The sequence below is a fragment of the Habropoda laboriosa genome, unplaced genomic scaffold, assembly GCF_001263275.1.
Source record: "Habropoda laboriosa isolate 0110345459 unplaced genomic scaffold, ASM126327v1 scaffold92, whole genome shotgun sequence".
Classification (NCBI taxonomy): Eukaryota; Metazoa; Arthropoda; class Insecta; order Hymenoptera; family Apidae; genus Habropoda; species Habropoda laboriosa.
The window spans coordinates 3,055,133-3,075,598 of NW_017100268.1; the positions used below are offsets into that span (position 1 = coordinate 3,055,133).

The window sequence follows — 20,466 nt, forward strand, 5'->3', positions numbered from 1 at the left end:
GCGATTATTAGTAATAGTTTCTAATCGTCCAAGTGATTAATTTTAGCGTTGAGAAATTCCGCGTGTTCTCGTACTAATTTAAATTTCGCACACAATTCTCGGCGAGCATAGCGTTTGGTTCAATTGAAAAAACGATTATCAATCCTCCCTAAAGAAAATTCGACATTTCACACGACACAGTCTAATATTTCATCGGCTGTTGTACGTTTGAAATATGACTGGCATTGGACAGCTTTAAAGCCGAGAACATGTGGTTCGACGAACTCTACCAATACGAAGTGTCACGGCCATTCTCTCGTTTCCAGAGTGATTTACGAACAATAAAGAGGCATTCGCGCGATTAATCCCGCGGTAGCAGCCTGCGACCCGTTCGTACCTCGATTACGTGTCGAAGATTGCATCGCGCGCCGGCTTCTTGACGTTGCATAATGGATCCGCGATCTTCCATTAAATCGTACACGGTCCCGAGGAGAAACCGCGTTTTCATATTGCAGAACGTCGAAACTTTCGATAGACCCGAGTTGAGTTGAAACGTTTTATAAAAGGCTCATTAAGCCCGTTCAATCGTTATCGATTCGCTTTTTCGTTCGTGAAAGTTCTCATCGATCGGGGACCAAGTGTGAGATAATCCACGCTGTTCTACTTTTATTACTTCAAAATTAGTATTGCTCAAATTGAGCAGATGAAATTTTAATAATTCCTTCTAAAAAATGATTTTTATCAAAGGTTATTTAACAGAGAATTCATCATTTTTGAATAAAATTGTAAAGAAGAAGGTTAATCACGTTTGTCGTTCGATTTTACACGACAGAAAGGCGTTCTACGTCCGACACACACGGACGCACCTACTGTGCCGTGTCTGTACGTGCACAACTCGTTCCACTGGTGGTCGTCTTTCGTGAAGCGTGTATCCGCTTCCGGCGGGACGAGTCCCAGAGGACACTCCGGTCACTGAACACGCATAATTCATTGATAATTATGTAACGAATTGGTCGTTTCACGATGATCGACCAAACACTATTATTTCGGAATTGAATGGCCAGCAATCAGCTCTCCCGTTGCGATTCACCTTGTCTCGATTGTTGAACGATATTCGACGATTTCCCATTCACGTTTAGAAAAGAACGTACTACACAAAGATTCTTCTCTGTACATTCACATTTTGATTCTTTATTTTTCTCGTTGAAAAAAGTCGTATTTTTAAGTATAACTTTTTTTCCTTTTAAAGTACTCTGATTAATTATTGAGACTTAGACAATTACCAAGGTCGGAAAATTAGAATATTTAGTTCCCTTTTCTCTTATTATTAGCAAAAAGGTCGTATCTTTAATTCTTTTCCTTTTAAAATGCACTTTACATTTTTATTTTCTGATAATTGAGAGTTAGACGATCACGAAGGCCGGAAAATTAGAATACTAAAAGCATCAGATATATTTCATAATACCCGAATACCAAGAAGTCACGAATAACAAATTTTTCACTTCCAAATCTGGAAAAATCCATAAATCAAAATTCCCATTCGTCGTCATTCTATTCTGTCACTTCCTGCTTCCATTTCCATCTAAAATTTTCAAAGCGCCGGTAGCAGTGAAAGGGTTAAAAATTTAGACGATCACAAAGGCCGGCAAAATTAGAATACTGAGAGCATCAAATATATTTCATACACCCTAAATATCAAACAGCCATAAATAACAAACTTTTCACTTCCAAATCTAGAAAAATCTATAAATCAAAATTCCCATTCGTCGTCGTTCTACTCTGTCACCTCCTACTTCCATTTCCATCCCAAATTTTCAAAGCGCCGACAGCAGTGGTTAAAAATTCCTTTAAAATTGACAAATATTTTAGCGAATTAGATTTGTTTGAACGGCGTCTCTCCGTCGCGTTTTCAACATAGTCGAGCCCGTTTCTCCGGGCTAGCAGATACGGGCGCAGGTTGCAGAACACGGTAATAAACATTCGGATACTGTTGAACGTGTTCGGAGAGCGTGTAACCTGTTGCGTTGTCGTTCGTCGGGTATCGTCCGAAAAATGGCGTGCAACAAAGGGAGTGTGTCCGACAGGTGGTTAGACCTGTTCAACATGTGCGCATCATATGTGCATTGAATGGGTTCGTGCGTCACCTGAGGAACACGCGATCGCTCTTTAAACCCGCCAGCTTCCTATTGAAATTCCCATTTGCTCCCCCCTTCGTGTTTATTAACGTGCAGCTGTTCACAATTTTTTTCCTCACCTCGCCCGTTTCGCATTTGCATAATTTTCCATTTAACGCCGACTAATCATTTTCTCTCACGTTCCGACTACCGAAGTGTTGTTTGCGAACTTTTCTCGATTCGTGAAAATTAAGAAACGGTTTGAAATTGTCGGTACGTGTGTACAGTGTTTGCAGGAATTCCAGATGCTATCTAAGACTTGGATTTTTCGTTTTTTGTACCGCAAGGATCGAAGAGCTAATACATGTACGAATAAATCATCCATAGATCCGAAGGTACATGACTGTTACAATCGTTTGACGATCGTAAAACGATCCGGTAGATGATTCGTAGCTTCGTTGGAACATGTTACGAGCGGACAAAAAGTAAGTTAAGAATATCGCTAGGTAATTATTATCAGACTTGATAATCGGGCCTGTCGTAATGAGAAAAAAAAAAAAAATAAAATGAACAGGTCAACGATTGTGACATCGACTTTGTGCTTGAACGCTGGATCGATCATTTCGACGCTGACGTGGACACATGGATTTGAAGTAACGAACAATCGAGAATGACGGAGTAGATTTTCATGCAAATACACTTAGCGGCTGTTAAACTTAGCTAATAGAGATTTCGTGTTTAATTAACGTTCAGATTAAGCAAATTATCCTTTCGCAATGGATTTAATTAAAAAACTGTGGTACAAGATTTTTGCCTCTCTTTTGTACGTAAAGTGATTAAGAAGAATACAAGGGGAATTTGAAACGAAAAATTCCAGAATGTGTATTCGAGGTAATCGAAATTTAATTTGTATTTTTATTCCTATGGAGTTACGTATGAATTATGACGAAAGGAAGCGTTCGAAGTACCAAGAACCAGTATGTTCTTCTGGGTCGTTAATCTACATCTTTCAAGAGCATTACATAAAACCATCAAGAGAGACCTTGATTACGTCAAACCAGTAGAATGAGGTTTTCACGTGCACTTACGTGTAGTATAAGGATATTTCGAGGAAATCCTTCGTTCTCGAAGATTGCAACGATGGAAGGAATGTTAGATTTCGCGATAAATTTGTCATAATTTTCTCGATTATTTATTTTTCAAAAATTTCAATCGGTTTCCAACATTTTAAGTAACCGTTCCAACAGCATTTACGTACGAGCAGAAATTTCATGGCGTTTCTGTAAATTTCTTGTTTATTCGCACATAATGTACATAAGACAATTTTGTTGCACGGAATACTAATCCCCTCTTTGACTGCTCGGAAAAAGGAGGATCCGTGACGTCCAGGTTGTCACAAGGGTCACGGCTTCGGCATAAATACCGAGATAATACTCATAGATAGGAGCAACCCTACCAGTTATCTTCTGCACGAAGCCTTGGACAATACTGAAGCGTGATTATGATCCTGGCTTGCTTAAAACAAAACCAGCAAATTGCACAAGATATAAGCTCTCTTTCCTATGTATCTACATACATGTATCTACCAGTTGCTTTACATCGTGCAACACGAATGAACTTAATTATTCCGGAACCCACGTAGACTTCGTACGATTATCCCTCAGATTCGCCGCATCGCTGGGAACTTTTAATTCAAGCTAAACGCGTCGAATAAAAATTCTCTCCTCGCGTCATCTCTGTTCGTTTCCAAGAAAGTTAAACCACCGAGTAATACGATAATCACGTACGCGCGTAAAACACCCGGGAAACTTTATTAACCAGGCGGATTAAGTTAAACGACGAGCGCGTTGAAACAATTACAATAATTCGCTGGAAACGCTTCGGAGCCTGGAGTGACCGTCCAAATAAGGACGAAAAATATGATACTACATAGGCTGTACGTCGAAGTCCCGTGAAATCGACGAACACGTACCGAACAATTACAATAATTCACGATAATCACCGTGTGCTACTCACGGCGAGAATAAGGACCGCGAAGGCCGGCTAGGTGACAAAGTGGCCGGTATTAAAACGAGAGACAATCGAGGATACAGCGCAAGCTCGTTCGGACCGTAGGTTTCGGTCTTGCGAGGATTTACGAGGCGGAGACGCGGACGCGAGCAAAGTTATCGCGTAGCGAGTAATGAACACTTGTTCGTTTTAAGTAGCCGTCCGGCAATTTGTACGTCAGTCGGAGCGGCGCGACAAGACCGACTTCTATCTGGCGCGAATCTCGCGTGCTCGTCCTTTTGTGGCGCGTGCACGTTGTGTACGCAAGCTCGGCTCGCGAAGGCGTGCCGCGGAACGACCGAAATTCCACTCGAGAAACGCTCCGGTCGATCTTCCAGTCCATCTTTTCTCAGTTCGCTCTGTTTTATTTCATTTCTTCTCTTTTTCGCGACTCTTCGTTTTCTACTGATTTAACGTCTCGACTTTCTTAAACTAATTTTTCGAATTTTTAAACTTCTGGCTGGCAGTGCATATGTGAAACACGCATTTTCGTATTATGCGCAGCAGTTGTACGCAATTTAAGTGAAAAAAAGGGGACGTTTTTTGGTAAATTTTAGTGAGTCCTGGAAGGGTTAAACGGTGCATTGTTCCACAAAATGATTAAGAGTTTCCAATGAATACTTAAGCCTAACTAACTCTCCACTATTGTCATCGTACAAAAGGAGGGGACATTTCCTTGTCACATATGGTCATTTTAGTGAGCCCTCAAAGGGTTAAAAGCGCATCGTTCACACGAAACACAGAAATCCGCGAAAGAATCTAACGTTTCCACTGAATATCTATACCTAACTAACTCTTCACGGTCGTCACCTTTCCCCCCCGGAGAATGTCACAGTGCAAGGGTTGAAATTCGCAAATTTTCCCTATTCCCCGGCAAAGCGACGCGATACGATCTTATAGAGGAGCTCGAGGGCCGTTCGTGATCGATGAAGAAACAGTAATCGCTACATCGTCCGACGACATGGCTGTTTTCCGCGCGGAACAATGGCTGTTCTAGCGGAGAGAGCCGCGGTGGAATCAAGGAAACAAGGACAGAAGGAACAGCACTGACCTTCCTTATACACGTGTTCACATAAAACATTACGATCTTTTATGCGGTCACGTTCGCGGCGATAACCCACGACTTCTCGTGCCTTCTTCTACGCGACGCCACTACTACTCCTCCTCCTCCTCTTTCCTCACTGCCTCCTCCTTTCCTCCCTCTCTCCGCCATTATTATTATCCCCGGGTTCTTTTTCCACCGACCTCGGTTCCTCCGGTTTCACGGCGGGACAGGGAGGACACCCACGGTACCCTCTAGAATTCCGTGCAACGTGGATTCTTGCGCACGAGAGCAGAAGGTCAGATGATGACTCGCGATTCCGGAAGGGATAATAGGTGGTCTGCATTATTCAGGACCTCAGGATGCAGGACCCAGGGAGCCCCAGTGTCGGACCTCACGTTTCCTCGCGGCGGTGTTTCGCCGGGGCAAAAATTGCCGCTCGTCGATGTGGAAACGATTCCCCGATCCTTGAATTGAATAACACCGGCGTTATGCTCGTTCCACCTCGTCCTTCTTCCACCTCGTCGGAGGGAGGGCGATTTGCTGAATTGCTCGGAACGCTTGGACGATTCCGCGGTTCCAACGTTCACCGGTGGTACGAGGATGCGTCGAACCTGGCTGATCGTTTGTTTGACTTTTGGTTTTGGTGCAGAGTCTCTTTGGGAGAACGGTTGAAACATGTTTCACGTCATGTGCCATTCATCGATTCACCGTCAATTCGATAGTTTCCTAGCAATCAAGTTGGTTATGTTTTTTCAACAATATCGTTGCATGTTTAAGTCTTGAGGTCTCTCCTGAGTTGATTAGGGTTGATTTGATGTTTTGTATTGTCCTTGGTGACTGTTATCTATGATTCTCAGCATGGACAGGTAGCAGAGAGCAATTGTGTTGTTATCAAGTTGGTCGTGTTTTTTCAACAATATCGTCGCATCTGTAAATATCTCTTGGAGCTGAAAAATAGAATGTAAGATATAAGGTTGATTTGATACTCTGTAGAATTTCTTGGCGACCGTTATCTGTGATTCTCAATATGGATATGTAGCAGTGAGCAAATGTGTTGTTATCAAGTTTGTCGTGTGTTTTTCAATGTCGTTGTATTTTTAAATGTTTCTTGTAGCTGAAAGACAGGATGTAAAATACAGCAATGAACCAGTTTCTTGTTAACTGTTATCTACGATTCTTAATCCAAATAGACGCAAAAATAGAGTCAATTTGAAGAAATCCATTATCAGTCCTCAACCATTAATCAAATGGAAATTTCAAGCTACTTTTCCTGTAAAATCACCTACGAATACACGTCCTTCGAAATGTACGCACCGCACAATTCCCTAGCTTCTTTTCTCAGATTCAATTTCTCAATACTACTCAGATAAGTTGAAGCGCTCTTAGACTGAACTCGCAGTAAACACAGCTAGATAGATACGTAAGTTTTCGAGAAGTTTAAGATAAGGGAACACGGCAACGTGACGAGTATATAAACCATCCCGCAGAAAGAAAACAAACAAACAAGGTTTCCATGAGTCGCCTTCAAACTTTTTTTCCCGCTGCTCGATCTTGAATGTTGCGACCGGTTTGCACGGTTCCACGCAACAAAGTGTGCGTATCGGTGTAGCAGCAATCATATCGCTTGGTCCAGCCTCGCAAACGAGATCATGTTTTTGCTACGATCCGCGGTTATGCGAGTCTTAACTTTGTTGTGTACATTGATTACACCAATCATCGGACTCCGGTCCATTTGAAAAAGCTGCAGTTTTTGCCGATTGAAATTGCACCGATCGCGAAACGTACAATTCAAAACCGATGCTAACGTTACGAATGAACCGCGAGGTAATCGAAGAGTATCGTCGTTTCGCTACAGGTATTAAGTAATAGAAGTTCGTTAAGTAAGTTCTAATTAAACGGCGATACAGATCTCATAGAACAGGCAAGTTTATAGTTTCCAGTATTTTTCACGTGGCTGAGACTAAACGTTGGGGATGAAAAAATGGCGTAATGGTTGTCGATTGCCAGCGATCCTCCGGCACTGGTTCGTCTGACCCATCGCAAATGTGGGGGGAAAGGGTCATTTTTCGAGGTGAAACAAAACGAGAATCTCCCATTAACCGCACGATAGGGTGGAAGATGTCGATGTACCATCGCGTGTGAGAAAGCCACGAACGAAGATCCCCCAGGCTTTCTTTGGCTGTGTGGAACGTGGATGCGCCGTGTCTCGTTACTTTTCTTATCATCCTCGTGAGGAACGATCCGTGTTGGGGTATTAGAATCGCATTAATTTCGAATCAGGGTTAATAAATAGGTTACTCGATCGTTGGAATCGTTCCGTATCTCGTGTTTCATATTTAGTTTGCAATTGAGGCCTTTGTCAAAGTTTTAATTATCGTGTTTCTTAATAAAAAGTAACGCAATTAAATGCGAAAGAGAAGTAATGTATCGTTGATATGTAACACATACCTGAGTCGACTTAAACGATTTAGGGAAAAATGGACTTAGGCGATTTGCATGTGTGCCCTTTTTCCATCAACGGCCTCAATTATTCCCGTATGTAATTTTCATGAAATTTTTTAACTCTCGAATACACAATACTGACCATCTTTTTTTCTGCAGTATTTATACTCGTTTAATTATTCATGCGAATTTCCTCACGGTGAATTCACCTTTATTTCCACACAACACGTGTCGAGGCTCATTCAACAGCTTCTTTATGCACCGGGAACGGGTAATAAGTATTTACACGGGAAGGGGGGAACGCGTTCATCGCGAATATGTTGATGAAGTCCTTAAAATAATCGTCCCTTTCGCGATTTGCAATTCGCCTCGTGAAGTACCGCGGTGAAGTTTACAGCTCTTCTGCCGTGCGTAAGAACGTGAACGTTTTCGAGCTAGATGGGACTGTCAATCATTCTTGGCCTCGATAAAACACTTTTTGGCAAGGTTTTGTTGTGCATTGACAAGCTACCGCTTGAATGGCACTGTAGAATCCATTGTGGGCCTCTTACGCTGAAAGCATCGTGTTGTCGATGTCAATAGCCTTTATTTCTGCATCGAGGTCCTTGAGTAATGCTTCGAGATTATTTTACAGACACTTTTCAACGTTTTACTGCCAGTTCAATGTTGGTTCAGTCGTTGTTTGTTCTTTTGTACCATTGTTATCATTGTTCGATCAAAATTAAGTTTTCACTGTGTATTATCACTATTGCTCGCCTTATTTTCGACAAAGTTAATTTTGTGCATTCGTTTCTTTGCGTTGTGTAATCTCTTATTCTAACATTTTATTAAAACCTTTAAACCAATCTCAGCTTTCTTTTTCAGTCATTATTATTCACTTTATTCTTGTCAAAATTCATTTTGTGCATTCTGCCATCACTATTATTCCCTCAAAATTCATTCTTTTACGCTGTGTAATTTCTTATTGTAAAATTTTATTCAAATATTTGAACTAACATCAGCCTCCTTTTCTCTTTCACTTTATTCTTGCCAAAGTTAATTTTGTGACTTTATTCTTGCCAAAATTAATGTTGTTACACTGTATAATCCCTTGGCCTAACATTTTTATTAAAACATTTAAACCAACATCAATCTCTCGACGCCTTTTACTCTTTTCTGTGTAGATTAGATCGTTGTTTACGCGAATTTAACGAAATTACAGGAAAAATCTACAATTTGAAGGAAAAATATTTTTTTCCAAAAGTTTACAAGTGAAATCGTGTGATATTTAATTTAAATTGAAAAATTGGCAAACTCAACTTTGGGAGATGAAAGTTAGTAATAAATACATGTCCTCTACTTTCAAAACATAACATTTTATCTACCATGCAAGTAGGCCAAAAAATGGCCCTTATATGTCCTTTTGGAAAAAAAGGTTTCTTTCTAAATGTGACGATAAAATTTGTTCCATCGTGCGAATAGGCCAGAAATGGCCTCTACACGCCCACTTCCATTCGCAAAAAAAAAAAGAAATCGCATCAAACAATTGATCCTCTAGAACGAGAGACGAGATCGCGAGCAGGTGGAAAACGGTGGAAATTTATGTAAAGTTTATGTTCCACGGTGGAAACAGGTAAACAACTGTGTTAGCTCGATGCACAGAGGCGTCCCTTTTCCCGTCGCCGATGATTTACGAAGGGAGCGGTACCACCGCGCGCGCGGTTCAACGCTGCTTTCCACGTGTCGTAGACCTGTAAGTTATGCGCGTTGCATATGGAGACGTAAGTGGCTGATGCGGTCATTCTCGCGGCGTGGAACAGCATCGCGGGTCACGGATTAAATTTTGTCCCATCCACTTCGCTAAGGAAGCGAGCGTTGTAACGCGCAAAAAAGTGTAAATTATCGCGGCACGCCGCGAACGTTGCAACGCTCGCGAGTTAGTTGAACGCGAACCCTGAAGAACGGTGCCGGAAGAACGAGCAGATCGGCTGATTTACCGTCCTCCTTTAATTGCACACGCGTTTACTGATTTGTAACACCTTGTAAATAAATTTTCACCCGTTGAATATTCTCGCAACGGACAACCTCGTGATTAATTGTACCACCATCGTGTAAAGATTTATTTACACCGTTATAAATATACCCGACACTTGTCCACATTTTTCTATTATCTTTCTACCACATTTTTCCGTCTGGAACACGGATAAACCGTTTTTCTATTGTGCGCAATTTATCAGATAAGAGTAACATCGATCCTCTGGTAATATCGAACACCGACAAGTAGATAACTGTTACGAAATTGTTAACTGTTTATTTAATGGTGAACGTCAGGGGCAAAAAGTAGCAGATTACGCTAGGTCTTGTGAAGTAAGAACGACGTATTTACACTTCAATTGGTCTTCTACGATGATAAATAAGATGTCGAAGGTGTCGCCGATAGAGCTTGTCCGAAGGATTTCAGATTTTTCTGGAGGATCGAGCAGCGAAACGAAATGTTATATCGATAGATGTGTAGTTTATTTTGCGTTCTATTCTCGATAATAACGAAGGTTGTACTTGATGAAATTATCGCTTGGTGTATCGTGTTTTTGATCGGTGAAGAAGATGTACGACAAAATTAGTAGGTAAAGTGGTCGTGATTGGTTGTCCACGAGGCGAGTTCTTTCATTTCTGGATACTTTATAAGGAAACCAGTACCGTGTAATTACCTTGAGATACCGCTATAGCGTTATCACACCCTTTCCTCTTTTCTCTTTGTCGTATCGTGAGCGGAGATAGAGATCTTCCCTCGTCCGTCTTTATAAAGAGGTTTGACCCGGGACCTTGACACTTGACTTCAACCGCATCCTTTCTTCATCGAGGGACACCGTTAGCTTTGAAGGCCCTATAAAGGTTGACCCAACTTTCCCTTCTTCGCGTGTGTCACGCAAACAACCGCAATTGACGGACATTCTTATTTCATCCGGAAACCTCCATCTTTTTTTCTCGAGGTTGTCTCCATTCAGAAAACTTTTTGCCGTTGTGTTCCGTTCACCGTTCTTTCGTTAAATTGTAAAGGAGGTGAGAAAAATTTATTTGGATCGAAATAGTATTCCAACTTTAAATTTTAATTAATATCAATTTTGTATTTTTGAGTTTAAAAAATTTTTAAATGCACGTTTATTGATCAAATATAAAGAAGAAAGTGTGTATGAAAGAACTGTGTTTCTCCGAGCACTGTGTCCGCCATGTCAGTTTTTCAGGGTTAATTTTGATTATGGTTGGTATAGGTGAAATAAAAAATATCAAGTTCGATATATGAATTTTTCTTTTATTTTTGCCTCGTTATCGAAAAGTGTCACAAGTAAATATGAATTTTATACCAATTTCCTGCTGGAAATCTTCCTTAATCGGAAGTTGAGGAACGAAAAACGGGTCCTGTACCACCAATGCCACTAACGGTACTATCTGATCCTTTCTCCTTCTCTTGCCGCTGTATCCGCGATCACGATGAAAGTCTTCCTCCTGTCTACATGCACGAACTGACTCGACCTAAGACCTTGATCCTCGATCGACCGAATTCTTTCCTCGCGAACTCCATCTTTTCTTTCTTCTAGTGTGCGCCATTTAAACAGACAGTCTCTCTTATCGTCAGAAACAACGCTTTAATCACGGCAAACCTGTTTGCCATCTGACCTACATTTCCAATCGGTTATATTCCTTCCACGTTTAAATCACTCTAGAATATGAACACTCGTTCGGAAAAAAATTAAAAAGGAAAAGATCGAGTTATAAGTAGATCTATGCTATAGATCAGTATAACCAAACGAAGTAACTTTGTCAATTAAATCGCTATCCACGGAACAGAAACGAAACCAGAAGATCTTGCTAATTACTCGATTAATTAATCACGACACCGTTGAACTGGTGCAAATATCCAGGATCAAGCGTGATCCAGCGCACGTTAGACCGTAACGTGTCGAAATCACTGCGGATCGATCTAACGGTGCACCGAATCGCAGTCGCTCGTTGGAATTATTTGACGCGCGATTTTAATCGGATCGTAACACCGGAGAATTTCAGCGGCGCGGCGTGACGGGACCAAAACCGAGGCGAGGAGACGCAAAGAAACAAACGTTCGTCGTCGCGTACGGAACCGTGAAGTTAACGGTACAGGGTCCGTGGAACCCTGTGCGGAGGGAAAAAGAAAGAAGGTAAGAAGACCACTCTCGGCCATCCGTGATCCTTTAGGCGCGTCCCGTTCTTTTTCGCAGCTGCCTTCTTCTTCTCGTGAATTCGTTCTCATTCACGTTCTGTTTATCCTCCGTGGCTGGTTCGATGCCGTGTAATTTGAATGGAATGCGGTGTAAATCGGTCGAACGATAATTAGCCTCGGGACGAGACGATCTAAACGTACGATAGAAACGATCGGGGAGGGGACGGACCTACTTTTGGCCAGAATTTCGTGAGAGGAAACTATTACCATGTTGACTCGAGCGGATGATGGAAACGATAGACACGTTTTCCATCGGAGAAACACGATCGGGGGGGAAAGAAAAGGATCGTGTGATTAATCGACCACGATTCATTTTCCCTGAACTGTTGTTTGCTTGTTAATCTTGTATCGTTAACGAGAGACATTCGACGTGTTGATCTATCGATTTAGGAATACATACTTTGTATTTCTGTTTGAAAAAAGAAAGGAGAAATAAGTTGTAATCGTGAGCTCAGGCTCGTGTAACAATTATCTGTTCTACTACTTCTCGACGTATTGTTACGGATCCGTTTACATTATCCGAACTTTCCCTCCACGAATAGTGCCGGAACGAAGCGGAATTGCATGTCATGATTATGCCGCGCCCGCCCTACTGTGGCCAATTATTCACGTCGAGATCATTGAACGCCGTGGACGCTTCGTTTGTTATTCTATGACTCTATTGAAACGTGATCGTTTCGGAAAGTATAGACTTCTTAAACAGCGAATTATTCGGGACTGTAATTTCGGCGACTAGTTTCGATGGGTACAGCACGATTCGACGCTGATCGCGCGTTAAATTAACGAAATCTCGTTTCACCCATGTGTGAATGAATTTTACACTTTATCTATGACTAGACAAGTTTGCAACGAAAAGAGAAGATTCAGAAAGAGAGAAACCGAGAAATACAGAATCGACGCGCTATCCGATGTCTAATAGTTTGCAACGAGAAGAGAAGATTCAGAAAGAGAGAAACCGAGAAATACAGAATCGACGCGCTATCCGATGTCTAATTCGCAAGATAACTTCCTCGAAGAGCAAAAAGTTTCACTATAACCGAGCTAAAACTGCTGATGACGTTCTAACGTAAAAAAGAAATCCTACCCAGAAACTTTGAACGGTTTCATAAACTTCCCGAAACAGCAATATTTATTTAAAAAAAAAAATTGAACACGGAAGCAAAAATCACGAACGAAACGGTAGAAACACAAACACAGTTTGTTTAATTCCGCGTGGTTGTTTGACAAAGAAGTTTACCCTCCGAAACGAGAATGGTTCGTTAACGTTCGCCGCGAACTGTTTGCTTTCAGAGTCCTCGATCGGCGATCATCGTCAGGGTCGCATGTCCCTTCAGGCCGAGCTACCATCCTCGAAGGCGAAGCGGGAGCAAGCTCTTCGCAGCATCCTCGCGGCGAGAAGGCGACAGATCTTGAGTCAACGTCCGATCGAATCTCGGAATCTGAACCGCACACCAAGACCAATCGAGGTGTCCGCGAAAGACCCGCCGGACGTTCTCGAGGCTCAGGAGACCAGGCACGGTATGTATGTAACAGCACCGGCGAGCAACACCAAGGCGGACGAGGAAACACCGAGCGGTATCGTCGTGCCGGAATTGTCGAGCAAAAACGTGGACATCGAGTTCGTGTCGAAGGACCAAGAGAATAAACAGACGATCGAGGAACAAACTTCAAGGAGATCTAGCGGTGAGAATCTCGAGGATGAAACGTTTCACGACTCTTCCAAAGGCAATGATTCAATTACCAACACGGATTCTTCCTCGTCTCTACCTTCGACAACTTCCTCCACTCTCAATGTAAACGGTCAAAAATCGTCGGACTCGGACGTTCGTAAGAAGAACATCGTCTCGATGCCAGATTCTCTGTACAACTATTTCAGACCAGTCGAGAGTAACATACCCGTGGAGGACATGTCGCAGTTTCTGTATTTCGGTCAGAAGATCCAACCGGAGATACAGAACACTACGGGGAATAATTCAGTGGAGTCGACAGTTCCGACAGTTCCAACTGCGTCTAGTTCTAGAAGAAGGTACTCGATGAAAAGGTTCACGACGACGACGACGACGACGCCGGTCCCGGTGCCTATGTTAGAGGAGATCGTCAACGAGGAGATGAATATCGCGGTGGAACGTCAGACGGTGGAGAAGAACAAGGTATCGAAGATCAAGAACGCTTACAGGAGTCCGGAGAATGGCGTTTACTACAGGAAGAGCCGGCCAACGGACTCGACGATCACCTCGAACGTTATTGCGTCGAAGGAGACGGGCGGAAATTGCACGGCGGAGTCGGAGGCTAGAATAGAGTCTAGCGGCGATAAGTTTCGCGACGATAACCCGTCCGCTCACGCTGACACGCTGGACCAGCAGCTGCGGCATGGGAGAGGAAGTGCTGCTGCCCACGTGCTCGCTGAAACGAGGAATGCGACCAACTCGACCCAGATACCGTACCAGCAGCCCGTTTCCGCGAACATGTACGAACGTACCAGGACTGAAAGTGAAATTGGCTTCAAAGATCGTCCGGCCGATGCCTCGAACGAGTCGAAAAGCGTCACGACCACGATGAACGGCGTGGAACAGTCGAAGGTATCGAAGAACACCGTACGAAGAAGAAAGAACGACAATTCATCGGTAATCGTCGATTTCGGGATCGTGTCTACCTTCGAGGAGGAGAATCCTTCGGAATTAACGGAGATGGAGATGTACGGAGATCATTCGGAGAAGAAGATCAGAAGAATAGATCTGTACAGTATAAACGACGAACTTTCGAAGAAAACAGAGGCGCAGTCGGATCAACCACGCACCACGAATTCTCGCGAGAGTAACAACATAGAAACTTCAACGTCGAGGGACAAGATCGGTGGTCGATCGACGACAGAACCGTTTCGTATAGTTTGGACGTCACCGGAGACGTCCACCCTGCGGATCATCGTGACAGAGGGAGGCTTGGAGGAGAGTTTCGCGATTGGCGCGGATGCCGCGGAGAAGTATACCGTTAAACCGGTCGATTCCACGGAGGAACGAGTTCGCGGCGGCAGCAGCAGCAGCAGCAGCGTTGCTTCCGGCGATGTTCCCACTCCTTGGTCGGTTGCATCGAGCGCGTTCACGATCGAGCCAGGAGCGGTGGTGGCTCGGCCCAAGTCACCGAGACACCAGAAGCAACGTGCAGATGGGAAGAACAGGGTGGCAGAGCACGTAGAGGGGAATCAGGATTCGCATCGACATCGTCAGCAGAAGCAACACCACCAGCACCACCAGCATCAGGAACAACAGCAGCAGCACGTGTACGCTTACACGATAACGAACGTGACGCGGCTATTGCGCAACTACACCGGACCTGGGTTAAGCAGAGAGGAACAAGGAGGTCCAGAGCGAAGCACCGGTACGACCGAGATAACGACCGGATCAGCGCAGCGGCGTCAGCCACCGCCGCCGTCTCTTCTGCTTCCTCGTGCCGGTAGTGGTATAGAGGCTGGTAGAGCGCCGGCGGAACTCAGTGCCGGCACGGCCGTTGAAGCAGTCGCAGCCGGTGGAGCGTCCGCTGCTGCTCACCTGGTGGGGGAACGCCAGAGGAAAGTGGTCACAGCCACGACGCCGCAGTCGCAGCAACAGCGTGCGGTCAACAGAACGTCGCCGCTGCAGCTGACCAGCGTAAACAAGAGCGGTGCGAGGTCAGCGAAACTGCCGACGGAAGTGAACAGCCGGGGTGCCGTTCGATGGAATCACACTAAGTCTAGGAGCACGGACCTCGAAGGATTCAACGACAGACGGTTGCTGAGGAAGTCGGCTAGCGCGGTGTTGAATCAACGAATAGGGGGAAACGTAGACGAGGAGGCTGGTGGTTCGTCGGTGATCGGGAAACGAAGGAGATTGACAAATGGCCAAAGTGGATTTTTCAATAGGAGGGTGAAAGGGACGAAAATAATCGAAGAGGGTTCGAGTGTGCTTAACGGTTCCGTGTTGATCAACGATAAGAGGAATTTAACCGACGAGAAGAATGTAGATGATGCGGCGGAGGGACGAGGATTTAGGGAAACCGCGCCGCGAGTTGATGTGAACAGATCGTTAGAGGGTAGCATTTTGGAGAACATGACGGCGGAAAGTGTGACGATGCAGCAGAGAATTGTGCCGACTACGATTGTTCCTTTTCCACCTTCCGCGGAGGAGACGATCGAGACTACCACCGGTCAGCAAGCACCTGTGAATACCACCGACGAGGACGGTGGTAATTTGACGGAAATGGTGACTTCTCCTAGCGGTAGGTTCGCGGAGACCGATACCAAAGACCAAAGTATCGCGTTCGGAAGTGAAAACGAGAGTGTACCGGTGAGCGAGAGCAGCAACGCGTTCGATGGGAATGGCGCGGATAATGGTACCGAGAACGGAAGCGGTTCGCCGACCGTGACAGTGACCGCGACGACGGTCGACGAAACGATCGTGCCCAAAGAAACGACCACCACGCCGATCCCACCGCCTGTTTTTCCGGTTACACCCAGAATGATCACGGAAGCGGTTCGAGCACCGATCGACAAGGAGACTTTCACCTTAAAACCAACGGACTCTGTGAACCAGATGACGGATATCAAAACGATCGACGCGAACAAGCCGTTAGACATGGCCAACTTGGATCCTTCTGAAATTCAAAAGATGTACAGATCCAAGGACTCGACTACGACCACCATCGGCACAACTACTTCCTCTACGACAACGGAACCACCGACCACGATATCCATGACCACCGTGCAAATTGAGATTTCGACGATACCGCAAGACCAAAGTACAACATCCGACACCAAGGGAGGCAGATCGGAGACGTTCACCATTCCCCCGATAGCAGACCCACGAAAACGTGTATCGAGCGAAAGATCGCCGGAAGTAAGGGGACGAAACCTGTCGGACAAACCTCAAGATTCGTCGAGCGACAAAGACGACGACGTGTTGCCCATCATGCATCTGTACAACACCTCTGACATATTTAACGGCAGCGGTCCGATGAACTCGTTCTCCCGCGGCATGGAACGACGGATGGAGCTTCCGGTGAAGCAGCCAGAGACTTCGAGAACGACCGAGAAAGCTAACGACACGGCCACCACCGCGAAGAGTAGCCCTACGAACGAATCGAATTTCACTCGTGTTCCTGAAACGACGCGGAAGGACAAGCACGAGGAGAATCGCGAGACGACCACTCAGGTTCCACCGACTGGACCTGGCAGAGGATATACGAACGGAAGTGGGAACAATCGGACGAGGCACAGGCCGATCTATCATCCAGCTATCCTGCCGGAATACAACAGCTCAGTGTATCCCAACGAATTGAACAGGACGTTGTTCGAGACTGGACTGATATCGGTCAGTCCTAGGGAGTCGGTGAATATCAGTGAAGTGATATCGAAGAGACACGACGGCGACGCCATCGCGTCACAGGAGACCGTTGCCGTGGTCAGCTACATCCTGGCGACGCTGGTCGTCTTCCCGATCGCCGTCGGCGTTGGTCTAATTCTCAGAAGACTGATACTTAGGAATCGTAAGGTGAGTGTGACCATTTCGGTTAGAATTGTACGTGGAGGCTGTTCGTATTAGAAAGTATATATTTGTACGCGTGTAGGGTATATTATATGGGTCGTGGAATGAAAGTGGTCCGGTGATGTTTGGAGCTGGTCCGGTATCCAGACTCTGTTTCACGTGAAAGTTCGCGGAGGTGTAGGAACAAGGTTGGTGTCAGTGACCTGGTTATTTTTGGAGTAGTGTCTCGTACCGTATTCGCGTCTCTTTTTGTCCCGACGATCTTGTTACTGTTGTATCTGGTTGCTCCATTTTTTTTATTAACCCTTTCAGTGTTTTGCATCTACCCTTTTCTCCTTATTCAGAGATGTGATAAATTTCTTTAAAAAAATATATTTCTTTAACAGAAGAGTTACAAGAGAAATTAAATCCTTGAGTTCTGCTTGAGTCAGTGTATGTGTTCAATGTTCTCAGATATTTTAGAAACGAGTTAGAATATTGAATTTATTTTTTCAAATTTTACATTCGGTAAATATTGCGTTCGTTTTATCGAGTATCAAAGGGTTAACAATCTGCTAACCTCGCGAGTGTGCCATAACAGCAAAGGCATTCCAGCCAGCCTCTGTTCGAGATATCACGCTCAAAGATTCTAGGTCAGACAGATCGGAGAGGAAAACGTCAGAAGTATATACCTGCGAGATTTTATCGAATCCTCTTCTCCAGGAAATTCGACCAACTCCTGCAGGCTAGTCCCGCGATGATCAAAGCGACGGTTCGAACTTGCGGAGAAGAAAGAAGGGAAGCCATTCGAAATGGTATCCTTGAACCGCTAAACGTTTCATTTTTATTCCCCTCGATTCCCCCCCGTCCGGTGTGTGTAATTTCCTCTTTCTCTCTCTCTCTCTCTCTCTCTCACGCGGCACGCCGTATTATCGCGGCAAAAACTTTGATTTACGATTGTGTACCGTAAAGCGTATCTTGGCCGATGATCGCTAAATCGAAACGCGAATCGTATAGTAGTGCCACTTATGTACCGTTACGCGGTGCCCCTCGTGGATTATCATTGGCCGCGAGCATTTATCATCCGGTCATTAACCGCGAGACTTTCGTTATCGTGAAACGAACACCACACGCGTGGCCAGCCTTCGATAATTAGCACTAAATTGTGCCTTCCAGGCACTCAGACACGGGGAAATCAATGGAAACGTTACGAATAAAGCTTAATGACATCGCTAAGTTGGAAATAGCGTGCATCCTATAGTTGCGTTGATTGAAGCGCGAGGAAAGTAGAGTTGGTGGAAGAAATACGGCCAAGTGGTGAATTGATGTTCTCGGATTTGAGGGTCGGGAGCTTCTCGTTTCAATTAGATCAATAGGTTGTGAAATTTATTCGATTGTGAGGCCATAAGAGGCCAAGTAGGAAATTTTCTTCGTACTTTCTTCTGTGTGTTTATGAATTTTAAATTTAATGCGCACAAACATTGAGCATTAAGCAACGTCGTCGATTGATGCAGTGACACCCAAGGTTGGCCTGAGTCATTTTACATTTTTCGACTGACACTGAACAAAAGCTAAAGCATAATAAATATAAAAGTAAAAGCTAAAGGCTTCGCGAGACTTCTCTCGATATTCTCGAATCTGTAAATTTCAACGCCCGATCGATCTTAGATCCTCGCTGTATTTCTTCCACCAACTATACCTACACTTCGAACGCTCGTTAACGGTAGTGTGCGTAGAGGTGATAGTTCGTTGGATGATTTTTAGGTTATGATGAACTTCGTCGTAAAGCCACTCTAACGGGAATTTTCTATGGCTACTGGGAAAGAAAATGGCGGTTCCCCTTGGTACAATAAAAGAGTATAGTTACATGAAATTACAGTATGTTAAAATAATGTTTTACATCATTTTCTTACCGTGTTTAAACGATGAAAATATTTGTGGGTTTTGAGGTCTTGTGAAAAATATGGTGAGATATTACTCATCTTTATTTTGAATAGCTTCGATAATGATCTATTAGTCATCCGTATCTGTATGACACGTGATCGATCAAGTGTTAAACGTAGTAAAAAAGAATTCTTGAAAATATTTACACCTGTAGATCGTTATCGTGTTTTTCGTTTCTATGAACTGTAGGAGAATTTAGGTAATTTTGAAATAATTCAGAAAAAAAATAAATAGTGATTTATCGAGAAGTGTCAGTTTGGTATCGTAACGTTTTTACGTAAGGATCGAGAGATCTCGTTGAGATGTATTAATAGAAGAGGCAGAAAAACTGAATCTGGTATCGTGACACATTCGATGCCTTTTTCTTCAAATTTCTTCGTGTCTGGCCCTGAACTCGCCGCGAATGGACACAACAACTCGGTCGCGAAGGATCTCGACAGTGATTCACCGGGATTCGTAATGAACGTTCTTCGATCGATGATTATAATCGTCAGGTTCATCGTACCAGCAGGATTATCCGTTGTTTTCTTTTCCAGCAAAAATGCGACGTGTCGTTTTTCGATCCGTCCGATAGTGCAAGACCAGGCGGATAATGAGAAAATAAATACGGAATTACATAATGCGAAGATCGTTCGCGCCTTTGTCTTCGATAAGCGTTTAATTACGCGTCTGGCGGAGAGGATGCGAGAAATTTAAACGTCGATACTGAAAACGTATAATTAAAGGATTAACAGAAGAATAAAAACTTGATCGTTAATGTCTTCTACGAATTTTTTTCTACATAAAAGAAGAAATAGAAGTTTGTTGTTACAAAAGACGCTCGTGGAATGACCTAATTTTGAAGGAAAGATAGCGAAAGAGAGGGAAATTTTGTTTCGTTATATTCGAATTGCGTTGAATCAATGTGAAATGCGTCATTTTTCAAACGCAGGTAAACATTGAGGTAATTAATCATTGCTAGAGATAGAGGTCTATCTGTTCCTTTCATTTACGTCATATTTCTACATTGGAAAGGCTGTTGCTTGTTGCGTTATCGAAAAATGGTCGTTTCAAAGGGGACGCTCTTTTTTACGTAAAATTTTCGAATCAGAGTAGCGGATAGTCACGTATTTTCTTCTGTAATTGCGTCAAAGATGAGTTTTCCTTTCGTCTCGTCTTGAACAA

The 20,466-nt window shown here is 43.9% G+C and overlaps 1 protein-coding gene across 1 annotated transcript in view; it reads left to right on the forward strand.

Annotated features, from left to right (window-relative positions):
• The window catches only part of LOC108573411 (serine-rich adhesin for platelets-like), a 230,192-nt gene that overhangs the window by 194,451 nt on the left and 15,275 nt on the right, over window positions 1-20,466 (forward strand). The window contains exon 2 of the mRNA XM_017935853.1: window positions 13,154-17,385. Within this exon, the coding sequence (XP_017791342.1) occupies window positions 13,154-17,385 (4,232 nt within the window). The remainder of the gene's footprint in view (window positions 1-13,153; window positions 17,386-20,466) is intronic.